Source organism: Glycine soja, chromosome 18, assembly GCF_004193775.1.
Source record: "Glycine soja cultivar W05 chromosome 18, ASM419377v2, whole genome shotgun sequence".
Lineage (NCBI taxonomy): Eukaryota > Viridiplantae > Streptophyta > Magnoliopsida > Fabales > Fabaceae > Glycine > Glycine soja.
In genome coordinates, this window is record NC_041019.1 from 55898866 (window position 1) to 55911962 (window position 13097).

The window sequence follows — 13097 nt, forward strand, 5'->3', positions numbered from 1 at the left end:
TCCCCTTCCAAAACCAAGTGTCACTCTGATTTCCAACAAAAGAAAATGAGGCACTATTCTTGAGACCGTCCACTATCCCTCTAGCCATTATTGAACATTTGACCTTCTCAAACGTGTGTCTTTCCCATTGTCACATTTCTCACCATGTGATTCACACCTCTCTTCCACCGTCCACTCGTTAACCCAGTAATCTCCATTTGTCTTTCCCATATGATATATATATCACCTTTGCCTTCAACACATCCCACATAACATAACCTCTTGTTTTGTCATCTAAGAAAACCTAGTGAGAGTTAGCACACATTGATCAGCAACAATGGCAGCCTACTCAAGCCATGCTTTGAAAACCATCCCTTTTTCTTCCTTTGTGAAGCCTGTCAGTACCAAACCAACATCATTCTTCACACCTTCACCTACCAAACCTTTCTTACCCTTCACCTCACCAAACCACTCTCTCACCAAAAATCTCAAGCTGAACTCCACTTTGCCACACTTTTGCTTGTCTTCAGTTCCCAAGAAATCTTTCACTTGTAGAAGCCAGGCTGAGCCTGTTGACTCAGGTAGACATACCCAATTTTCAATTTTTTTTTGCTTCACTTTTTTCTTTTGGCTGAATGAAAGTGGGTTTGGCTTGATCTTGCGTTGACCCTTTTGTTTTATTTTTTTGCTTCATTAATTTGTAGAAAAAGTCCAAGAACTAAGTGTGTATGAGATCAACGAGCGTGACCGTGGAAGCCCCGTTTATCTTCGATTGAGCTATAAAAGTGTCAATTCCCTTGGTGATTTAGTCCCCTTTAGCAACAAGGTAACTTTCTTCCGTTCTTGGACAAAATTTAGATATAATTTCATAAGTATTTCTATTGTTGATCTCCAATGAATATTGGAAATTTAACTAGATAATCTATATTGAACTTTAACGCAAAGTTTCATTATGCAAATTAATAAAGTGTAACTTCAATTCTAATTAGATAACAACAATAAAATCCTCAGAAAAACTGTACATATGTTTTATCCTTCAATGTTTTGCTGCATTTGAACGCATTTACTTTTGTTATGGTAATTTTACTTTAAAATTATAATATTCTGAATTTTACGTTATGTTGAATTATTTGTTGTTTTGTATTATGTTCAAACCTTAACTTTATTAGCTGTAAAGGGTACATATTTGCTGTTGTTAAATTGTTATGATTCGAATGATGTAGTTGCAAATGTTCAATTTTCCATGTAATTGTTGGTTTGATACTATGCAGTTGTACACTGGAGATTTGCAAAAGCGCATTGGGATAACATCTGGTATCTGTATTTTGATCCAAAACAAAGCTGAAAAGAAAGGGGACAGGTATGAAGCAATCTTCAGCTTCTACTTTGGAGACTATGGTCACATAGCAGTGCAGGGACCTTACCTGACCTATGAGGACACATATTTGGCTGTGACTGGTGGGTCTGGCATATTTGAGGGTGTTAAAGGTCAAGTGAAGCTGCGTCAGATTGTGTATCCTTTCAAGATTTTGTACACATTTTATCTAAAGGGTATCAAGGATTTGCCTCAGGAGCTTCTTGTCAAGACTGTTGAGCCAATTCCATCTGTTGAACCTTCCCCTGCTGCTAAGGCCCTTGAGCCCAATGCTACCATTGCTGGCTTCACCGACTAATTCATCAACTTTTTTTGTATTTGCTTTGGCCTTTGTAGTAGTATGATTTAAGTTACTGAATAATAATAACAAGTGGGGACTATGATGGGTTTTGTAGTGGTGGAGTTTCTATTTAACGAAAAGCTTGACATTATTCAGTTAGTGGTGTTTAAGCAAATATAATGAATAAGGAAAGGAAGTATAATTATGTTTGCCATCATTTCATTATATTTTCGAATTGTGGTTGTGTTTGTATAATTATATAATAATATCATTTGTTGTATATTTTATAAACACGTGCCTTTTAAGCCGACGCCTATGGTTGGTTTTTTTATGGATATCATCATATTAACTTTTCATTTTTAAGTTTGATTAGTTGTACGTTGTCGCATACTTTTTAATTATTAAAAAAGTTAGTTATTTTATGAGATTGATGTAGAGAGCAAATATTTTAATCCAGGGTTGTTATTTTTGTGAGTCAGTAGACATGTATCATCTAATAAATTGATATTTTTAATATTATTAACTGTTATAATAATGTTACATCATGGTTTAATTACGACAAATAATTAAAATAAAAATTTAAATATATGATAACTCAAAATAATAAAAAAATTATTAAGAATTCAAAATAAAATTTGATATCAACAGACCTTGAATATATCAGTTTATTTTTTTAATTTGTCCAATTAAAGAAATGGGTTCGTTGTTCTGACCATTGTGGAGTTCGCTATTGAATCTCAATTTGGGAGAAAATTAAAAATTTACTCTTTGAAATTGTAATGGTTAGTTAAAAAAAAAAATTAAAAGCAAAATATTATTAAAATAGAGTACCAGATGTACCCTATCACAGAAATACAAAAACGATGACAGTAGCAAATTTCTGCCACAATCCCCACCCTGTAACACAACAAGCTAACATAAAAACAAATGTAATAGACCAAATACAAATAGAGAAGCATAAATGCCTTCCTAGCATGTATCCAATATTCCATCGCAAACCTTTATTTTTTATTAGACTTGAAAACTTAAGCCACAACAAGTGCATATATCAGATTGTCCTATATGCTTCATCATTTCTCAAGAGCTGATTTGCTTCATATATATTCCATAAACCAGCATACATAAATTGATAAATACCTTCAGCCATGACAGCAGAGAATTGTCGTTTTCTGCTATATGTTGCCCAACATCTGCATAAAATCACAAATCATACCATCTTGGGAACCACCTTAAAAAGCTTCATCATCTGTTGTTCCAAACAACACTCCACGTCCCCTCCCCCAAACAGGCAATTGGATTCAGCATCCAATCTGACCGTGCATAACCCATCCTGAAAATAAAAAAGTAATAAAATGTCCCTGAAATTAAATATAATTAATCTATTTAATCTCTTATCTTTGTTTTGGAGGCCCTTTAACTCTATTACATTTGAATTTAGTGTAACCATTATTAGTTTATGTTTTTTAGAACAAAGAAAACAATAAAGCAACAAACAAACAGGATTAATTCGAATTTGATTCTTGTATGCTGTAATTTTATAATGTACCATGTCTTAAATGCTTTTTTTTATACAGCAAATCATAGCTTGCAATATTGTAAGTGCCTTGTTTACAAAGTACTTGTTGTCAAACTTCTAACGAAACTGGATGTTTTTACTCGTTTAATGGTACCCGGAGGTAACCAAAAGAGCTAACCTGTTCATGTATTTTGGAAGGTTTTGATTATATATTATTTGTTTACTTCAACAAGCAATTAAATGTCAAATTTGTCTGTTTAGGGTTTGTCTGTTCTTGCTAAGTTTTGGGTTTGTCTGTTTAGGGACGTTTCATTAGTTTGTCTTAGAGTATCAAACTAGAAACTCTATTTTTGACTTATCATTTCATTGGCTAGTAGTCCTTTTTTTTTTTAATGAATGAGTTTGACTATGGCAGTTTCTTGCTTGAGGCAATGATCCTTTGTACTATGTGTTCAAGCTCTCGTTGCTCAGTTTGTTTTATGTTATTCACACCAGGGTTAGATATATACAATGCCTTGCTTTCTTCATAGTTACTATGGAGAGAAATTAAAAATGGTTGCTATATGCCATGACATGAGTTATGAATGATTAAGAGAATAGTTCCCATTGGTTGAACTAAGACTGGAAGGGATATCTTATATTTGAAAGGGATTTGAGAAAGTCTCTTCTTTTCCATGACTTTATTCTTTCAAACAGGATTATTTGTTTGTGCTTCTTAAACAGTCAGTCTAAAGCATTATCTTCCTGCTGGGTTGAATCTTAGTGCTGATTTCTAAATATTTGACATATTCGGCTTAATAAAAATATGTGTGCTCTATGTACTTATTTTGGACAATTTAGTTTGTAAAGAATACTTTAAAATTCTCCTATACATCTTTCTACTAATCTTTTTACTTGTCGAATAAAATTTTGAATGTTTCTACATGCTGTGGCACTAAAATTATGTAGTTTTATATAATTTTGTCTGCCATTGACAACTGGAATAGTTATGTAGGGCACTAAAATAGGATGATTAATAGTGGTCCTAACAGGTAGAAAAATAATGAAGTATAAGTTGGATATTTTAATTAGGGTTTTAGGTATCCAGGAAGAAAAGGAGGAAACTAGGATTAGTAGTGGCCAGCGGCTTGAAATGTCTGAGAATTCTTGTGTTAGGCTTTTGTCAATAAAACATCGCAGTATTTATCATTATTCTTCTCTCATCTTTCTCTACCCTCTTTGGTTCTGGGTACCAGTTCCAACAAGGATGCAATGTTACTTGTCCACAAATGATTTGTATTAACTCCTTGTCTTCTCGATTGCTTTGTTCTATTAGATAAGTAGGGCCTTATACATTTTTTTATGCATTAAGTCTTTGGGGAAATGCTTAGTTAATACTACTAATTTGTAATGATTGTCTGTAATTTTGTATTTCTGGATGTTTTGGATGCATATTGCATGATCAGATATGATTTTCAAGATTTTGCATGATCAAACAAGATTTTCAATGAGTTCATGTTCTTGTTTGATTATCTTCAAAAGGAATGTGAAAGGACTAGCCTATTTAGTGTTTGAAGATTTTGATTTTATTATCTGTGTACATTGATAAACCATCCAATTTCTAATCTCCAAAAGACAGCACAGTAAAATAATTGGGCATAACAAATGTTTCTCTTATCTTAGGTTAGCCATCTTGTATGGGTTTTAGTTAGTAGTATAATTTAAATAACAAATAAAGTAGTACAGTATATAATAATTTGTTATTACTGAAAGTAATGAATATCAAACACATATTGCACGTAATGATAAGACAGATAAGTGTGCAACTCTTCCAAAAATGCAGTTCATTTTGCGTAGTCCTGATAAAGGAATATATACGTGACTAAACAATTGGCAAGGAATGATGTCAAATACTTTTCTTAAATTTAGACGATGGGGGTTCAAAGATTCCCAAAGCAGCTTAATTGAGCAAAGTAAAAACTACCCAGTTTGCAGCCATGGTGTATGAAGATTCTTGTTGAGGGTGAGGGGTATTCTATGGAATAGTTAAAAATCGTCACAGATTATAAATTCATAATTCAACATTAAGGATACTTTGTGATGTTCAAAAGTTATCACAAATTAGTATGATTGTTGGTTGCAACTAACAGAGTCAATGATAGAGGTTTGTCATGACACATTTTCAAAAATGAAAAACCAAAAGTCAGCTTTTTCAAGAGGGACTAAAAACGAGTCACGATACATTTAAAGAATGGATTGCTTTTTGATTATTTCCACCATCCCACCTAATGAATAATTCGTCACTTTTTGATTAATGGTTAGGTCTGTATTCCATCATAAAATCTTTCTCATATCTAAACGTTGATATTTTTTTTAAAATTTTGATTTGTATTTTCGTGAATTAATATTCTCAGTTTTTATTGATTCATAACTACTAATTTGTTTATGTTATAAATTGATTCATATATAATTTAGAGAGACTAAAAATATGTTTAACCATTTTTAAAAAAGACAAACCTTAATCAATATATGTAGCATTAAAAAATTTATTAAGAAAAGGAGTATTCTGACGATAACCTATTATTTTGATTAGAATAATTTATACATTATTATTCTAATTATTTTAGCCCCTTCAAATTAATTTTTGAAGCTCAGCAGCGACTGATTAGTAGAACAATTGATTTGATGTAGTACAGGATTCCAGTACATGAAGCCAGTACAACCTCAACGGGTTGTGTGGGTGTTGTTTTTTGTTAAGCAAAACGGTACTACCAATCAACGCAGCTTGGTGTACTACATCGAGTGCATTTTCCACAATAGTCAAATATCAATCAATGTATAATAAATAATAATATATTGCATGTAACAGATCTACCAATCCCAGCCAATATAATGGTTGCATCTCATTGAGGCAAGTCATGAATCCCCTAGTTGGCTGCAGCAAGTTGTGATGAGAATCAATGGCAGCAGTGACACCAAGAAAAAAAAATCCCATTATAAACATTTTTTCCCCTCAATCTTCTTCTCATAGTATATCATTAGGCTAACTGGTGTTGAAGGATATAAATCCACAACTGCCATTGATTCTCATCACAACATGGTCCAGTCTACCCGGGAACCCACATTGGTACTGTTTTGATACATCCTCTTTCCTTAAGCCTAAGAACAAAACTCAAATGAAGTGAATTAAACAATGCAGAGGACTTGGGGTTGAAACAGGTTTGTTTTTTTTGTTTTTATGGATAAATGTTAATTGTTAATTTTTGTTAAGTGGGATTCAAACTCTCCATCTATTATTCACCCTTTAACACCAAGTCAAACTTGTATCTCCATATTGAACTAGGTACTGCTTTCATTCTCCTTTGTATATCAGAAGTTGCTGCCTGGCTTGGCTCAAACAAAAAAAGAAGAGCAAACTCGGCACCAAAGAATAACTTTTGCAGTTCATACATTTGGTTGACTTACAAGTATTTGGTGTAATTCTCATTTTTGTTGTTGTTGTGTTGTGTTAGGAAGGTCAGAGAAATTGCATTGCAGGAATCATTGAAAGAGCAAGTTAGAAATGTTTGCTGGTGTTATGTGAGGGTGAATGTCCTTTGATATGAAAGCCATGTGAGAGAGTGATTGCTTTTACTTACTAATTCAAAAGCATAAATGTGAAATTTTTTACAATACTTTTTCATGCTCTGCTTCTCCCCTGTTTTCATCTGCTATGAACCGGTTTGTTTTTCAAGAGAAAGGAATATATCTAGATTCCAGAGTGTCCCACAGTTAGCCATAGCTCATATCATATGACATGTTTTTGTTTGTATTAATGGCTAGAGTTACATTTCTTTATCTTCATGAACGGTTTTAATGGGGGCAGGGCATATATTAGTAGTGTAACTGCTCATATAATATATGACATGAAATCCCTCTACCAAAATATGCTCTCTCCATGCAACAAGTTTATGTTTTTTCACTCTCACCCACCCCCTTTTGTAATCCCTCTCAGCTGGTTTTCTTCTTGGGCATTTGGGAATTTATATGTCATAATTTTCAGACAAAGTTACCAAGCATGGATCCCCATGAACAGCTGAACACAAAATCAAAGGATACAACTTTTCGGTCAATGTATTTAGAAATAACTACCATGCGTTTAAAATCTTAGGAAACTAACTAATTTACTTGAATACATTTGATTAGACACATACAATTCATGGTCAGAGAGCGGTTCAAGTTATAACCATCTCCAAGTAATGCCAAATTTTAAACAATTAAAACAGCCACTCCAAGGTTCCTTTTTTATTTTTAATTTCATGTGTAAAACTAATTTGTAAAAGTCAGTATTTATTAAATAATTTGTTAAAAGATAGATATTTAAATAATTATAAAATAAGAAAAAAAATTATCCACCCCTAAAGATTTTTGGTTGTCCCTGTATTTTCATTTTTGAGTTGAACTAATGTTAAAAATTCATGAATAAGTTAAAATCACGTCAGCCAAATCTTATAAGTGTATATTTGGGTGAATGTTTGTAAAATTGATTTTAAATTAAATTATATTTGTAAAAAATAATTTTGAAATGAAGTGAATGATTTTATTTTAAAAATAAATTACTAATAAAATTTAATATAATTTTTTATTTAACTCAAAATCAATTATTTCACACAAAACTAAACATGTAAATATTAACTTTAAACATATAAATTTCTATTTTGATTTAATTTTATAAAATATCCAAACATGGCACTAAAAATACCAATATCACATAAAGTAATCGATAATAACTGAGGCATAAAAAGTTTGCGTAGAAGATTAAAAGATGAGGCCCACAAAAAGTATAGTTGGGCTTGTTATTAGATCTTAGATTTCTTGTAAATAGATGCAAAACAAAACCGGTCCATGATTTCTTTTTGCCTCCTGTATTGTATTTTTTTTCTCTCTCCCCCCACCCCACTTTTTTGGATTGTGTTTTTCTAAAAATATCATTGGCAAAAATTAATTGCCATGGAGTATTTCGACAAAATCGTGTCAAGATTCTTATAAAAATTGTGTAAAATATTAAAGATAAAAGTAAGTTACTCTTTTTTTATAATAAAAAATCAGGTTAAATTTATTTCCCCTCAAATCACACATAATTCTCTAGGAACATATGTAAATCATTTACCATCTCAGATCTAACCTGTGTGGCATTGCACTCACCTCTTTTGAAGTTATTTTGGAGATATGTATATGGCTACTAGGGATATGTACAGGTAACAACGGGTTCTTGGACGTGAACATCAAGTTATCAATGATATAATTTGACGTCATTTCAGAAAGATATCACGACAAAAAAAAAAAAAAAAACACAATCAGACGATTATTTTGTCTCCGACTCATTGTAATGCTTCAAACACGGTTCAAAGTTCAGTTTTTAATTGGATTTGTTATATAAGTTGATTTATTTGTTAATTTATTTATTGCTGAATCTCGAAGTGGCCTCATCCACTTTGCCACACTTGTTGGTGAAACATCGAATTGATCAGAATTTTTAGGGTTCTTTTATTTGAGATATACAACTACAATACAACTTAATTCGATGGGTATAGTTAAATATATAGATAATCCTACTAATGCTATATATTGTCATTATATGTGAAATTGACATGATGATGGGTATGGTTAAATATTTGTAGAGCTCATCAGCTTTTACAAAAGCTTAAGACCACATGAATAAGGTCTATCACAGCCTGCAAGAATAGGCCTTCATGATTTCAAATATATGAATATGTTGGCTTTTCGTTAACTTGTTTGACTCCGCGGCAATCTTGACAAACTGTATTATTCTCCTTGTTGCAACATAGTGTCTTTGAAATTGTAATTTTCCTCGCTCTAGTCACTATACTACTATTTTGATTTTTGAGAGATGTTGAGACAAGGCATCTCTACTTTCTTCTTGGGCAAAGACTGAGTATATCTTTTATAAGAAACAATTCTCTTTTAACTAGAAAAGATCACCATAGATAATTAAATTTTCTCATGTAACTACTCGTGCAGGACTCAACAAAGTCAATATCACTTATTAAAGTGGAACAATTACATCAATTGATCCACGATATTTACATGTTAACGAACGTTAATTCTCACCTGTTAAATTTTATTGACATGACTTGACGGTTGTGATGAATCTATGCACTTTCTGGCTGTATGAAATCTTTGACCGAGGCAGAAGCGGGAAACTTGTGAAAGAATTTGTGGAATAGAAAAAGGGAAAAAGGCAAGTAGATTCTCCTCATTCTAGTCGTTTGCTGTATAGATTTTGATTGTGGTCAATTAGGAGCAGACAGTTGAAGTATTAAGGGTATGCTTATCAGAAAGGATGGAGAGGAGTGGAAATGGAAAGAAAATTGTGGGAGAGAAATGAATTATCAATGAACCCTCATCTTTATATACCCACTTTCATGTCTCAAGGCATTTTTATCATCATATTAGACATGTATTACTACATTTTCCTCAGTTCTAAAGTGCAAAATACTAAAGTCAGACTAATTAATGTAGAGGTGAAGATTAAGTGTGGGTTTGATTTGACTTTTAAGAATTAATTCTAGGTGTGAAATTGGTTTCAGATTTATTTTTAAATGTTTGATATCATGTTATAGAAAATTTTAAAATTTATTCTGAATTTAGAATTAACTTTTGAGCATATTTTACGTTGAATCAGAAAATTTGTACTTAATTTTACTTTTGACTTATTCTATAATAAAAATATCCAACATAAATTACATCATTTTCAAATTAATTTTAATCAAATCAATTTTTTCAAAATTATCTATATACAAACTAAACCAATTATCTTGAATGGCCTAACCTGATGTGCAATTAAATGTTAATTGTTTCCCAAAAGAGTCCTTGGAAATTTGCATTGGCTATGAAAGTGTTGTTCAGTTGCATTAAGATGAGACAATGACACATTTCACTGGGAAGTAGTCAGTGGGGACAAAATATATCTCCCAGAACTAGAATAGAAAAGTAGAAAAACTTTATAAAATAAATGAAGTAAATGGGGCCCAGAGCTGAGGGGGGTAACAGAGCCTCTCTCTTTCTTGATACCTACCTTGCATACACATCAGACAAAACTGACGGCTATGATGAGGTCCAGTGTGGGACCCTAGTCCTGGTTTCCATAATGTGAGGGCCCCAACCTCACTCATTGTCACAGGGACACGACAAGAATGTGTGACATGCACATGCTGAACCAGGACACAAAGACATTCTCACTCACACAACACCATTCCCTCCAACACTGCATGCGCTGACAACCACTCTTTTCATCTCCACATCCAGCCTACACTGCAAACAACCCAACAGTGCAAACTCATGATATTATTTATGATGCTACGCAGTATACCTCATTCTCTACTTTGGAAAACCATATCCTCAACTCAAACTCTGATATGCATTCACCCCCATTGGGCTTTCACTAGGTTACTACTAGTTCAATTTTTTTACAAGTCCACTAATTCATTCACTTCATGGTTTTAAATAAGTATTTTAAGAATCCAAGCATCAACTTCCTACAAACTACAAAAATAAGTATTTATTAAAAAATTATACAATATTATATAGCTATATGTTCAGTACTGACAGATGCAAAAATTAACTAACCTATATCTTTAGCCTTCCTAGCTAGTTGTTATTAAAATTTAAAGAATGTACGTACCTCAAATTTATCTCTTCAAATTTCCAAGAAAAGAAACTTTTGTTAGAGTAAAGCATTAATTCAATTATGCATTCTTCTGTCTTTGATTTAGAAGCTTAATTCCCGCATACTTTCCTTCTTGTTTTTTCCTATGCGTTTTTATTTATTTAGTGAAAAAGCATATAATTTATCTGATTGCATTTGCACCTCAATGGAGGAGTTTCCTGAATTGGGTTGGGTATCAGGAAAAAAACTTGTATTCTATCAAACAGAAATCAGTGATTTGTTGAGCCTGGTGCATTATCAGTGCCAGCCTCTCTCAATCGAATTGCCATAATTACAATAAATGTTGGCCTGCTAAATGTATGGTCATTCTCTTTTCTTGATCTTGGGTACAATGTATTATCATTTTTTATTTATATATATGTACCGGACGAATTGTTATTTTCTTTTGTACCTCAGGGTAACATAATATTAATTAAGGAGTTGTCGTAACGAGTTTAACCTTTCTTGTTTATATCCTCGACAAAAAGAAAAAAAGTTTAAATCCTCATCTAACCTAATCATTCATGTTATTAACCTCGTCCTCGTGTGTGATTGTAACCAAATATATTGACTATGAGCAAATAATCAATTTCAAGCATCCAACCCTATTAGGAGAGGAAATTATTATAATGAATTGAAAATTCATTCCAAATTACACCTACTTTGACCATTTAAATTAAACATAATACGAGATCATTAAAGGTGGATCCGATAATGACTAATGGAGGTTCTGACCACTCCCCTAATTCAACCTATTGGTATATGAAAACTTTTTTCTAAATCACATTTGGGTGCTTAAATAGAAGAACCAATTAATTATATTTCTTCTTTCAATTATATTAGAGGAACGAATAATGGAGTAATAATTAATAATTAGTAATTAATCTCATACTTAAGGGTAAGGCTGAGGGCGAGCCCTGGTGCAGCGGTAAAGTTGTGCCTTGGTGACTTGTTGATCATGGGTTCGAATCCGGAAACAGCCTCTTTGCATATGCAAGGGTAAGGCTGCGTACAACATCCCTCCCCTATACCTTCGCATAGCGAAGAGCCTCCGGGCAATGGGGTACGAAGTTTTTTTTTAATTAATCTCATACTCAAAAAGTAGAAAAGGAAGCTTGTAAACAGAAGGGTTTATTGCAGTGCGCTACACAATCTTATATCCTCTGGCCTGATATACAATATTAGCTATATTAAAGAACTTTTTAAGTCGATGCAATTAAGTTCACACATCAATTCGGTGTTGTCTTAATTGAGGAACTTTGCACATTTGTGAGCAAGACATAATTTGGTGATGCAGCACTTAATTACCAACTTATATGAAAATGATATGCGGTTATGCAAAATCCACATCAACAAAGTGAAGGCCACGTCAATGTCCATTTGAAATGGGATTTTCTTTTTAACTATCCGTCCATGCAAAAAATGAGATTTAACTTATTCGAAGTTTAATCGGAAAGTAAATAAAATTTTCCCAAAAATTATTTTGGCCAAGAATTATAAACTTAAATATTAACTAAATAATTTAATCTTAATTTCAATTAATTAATTACTTGTGCTCAATCACTTGATATGAAAATTAATTTGAAAAGCTAAAAGGATAACTTTTCTGGCAATCAAAATTAGAAGTTGCAACTTGCAATATAAGTTTAGGCTTAAAATTGTTTAATTAAAAAATATTGCCTGTCTCGTGACTTTACACATACTTTTATTGGTTTATTTAGCTTTCTTTGGTTTTAACTTTTATCTAGTTTTAAATATTTTTAAGTTCAATTTGCCCTTTGAACCTGGCTTCTTAAAAGGATGGATTAGGTGTTAACTTTTTATGAGTCTCATCATGATAGTTAGAGTATTGTTTTGTTCTTTCCTTTCTTTGGTCAAAATAATCCTTCCTTCATGAGTTTAGATTATGGTATGCCAAGTAGGTGCTGCTGTGACAATCCCCTACATAAAATATGAGGAGCTATCATCACTCAAAGGTGATGTTGATGCAAGGACACAGGACAAATGCATTATTTCGTGTTGTTTTCTGCAATGTGAATAAAATGAAAATTCACCATGAAATGTCTTACAAATGAGAAATCCATTCCTTTTTATAACCTTTTAAAATTGTCTCCATGTGGAATTGTGTGCTGGATGGATTGTGATATCCACGACATTTTGGCCTTAATTACAGCATCCTAATTTTATGGAACTAGAAAGGAAATTAAAGATGGACAAATTTCAATTTGTCTTTCTTCAGCAAATAATCACATAAAAAAAT

General features: G+C 32.3%; 1 protein-coding gene and 2 long non-coding RNA genes across 3 annotated transcripts; 2 read left to right on the forward strand and 1 right to left on the reverse strand.

The window, feature by feature from the left end:
- Positions 1-57: 57 nt before the first annotated feature.
- LOC114394448 (allene oxide cyclase, chloroplastic-like) lies at positions 58-1919 on the forward strand. Its single transcript, XM_028356024.1, has 3 exons — positions 58-560; positions 684-805; positions 1251-1919. The coding sequence occupies exons 1-3, from the start codon at positions 317-319 to the stop codon at positions 1650-1652; spliced, it is 768 nt and encodes a 255-aa protein (XP_028211825.1). The 5' UTR covers positions 58-316; the 3' UTR covers positions 1653-1919.
- Positions 1920-2434: 515 nt separating this feature from the next.
- LOC114395476 lies at positions 2435-9613 on the reverse strand. The gene is made up of 2 exons (XR_003663025.1): positions 9241-9613; positions 2435-2964 (listed from the first exon to the last, which is right to left on the reverse strand). It is a non-coding gene; the product is annotated as an uncharacterized LOC114395476 (long non-coding RNA).
- LOC114395475 lies at positions 6028-6811 on the forward strand. Its single transcript, XR_003663024.1, has 2 exons — positions 6028-6348; positions 6473-6811. It is a non-coding gene; the product is annotated as an uncharacterized LOC114395475 (long non-coding RNA).
- Positions 9614-13097: the final 3484 nt, after the last annotated feature.

Excerpts from the sequence above, each read along its gene's own strand:
- LOC114394448 (XM_028356024.1), top strand. The coding sequence starts at position 317 with ATGGCAGCCTACTCAAGCCATGCTTTGAAAACCATCCCTTTTTCTTCC. Across the intron at positions 561-683 it reads GGCTGAGCCTGTTGACTCAG|AAAAAGTCCAAGAACTAAGT; the intron begins GTAGACATACCC and ends ATTAATTTGTAG. Across the intron at positions 806-1,250 it reads TAGTCCCCTTTAGCAACAAG|TTGTACACTGGAGATTTGCA; the intron begins GTAACTTTCTTC and ends GATACTATGCAG.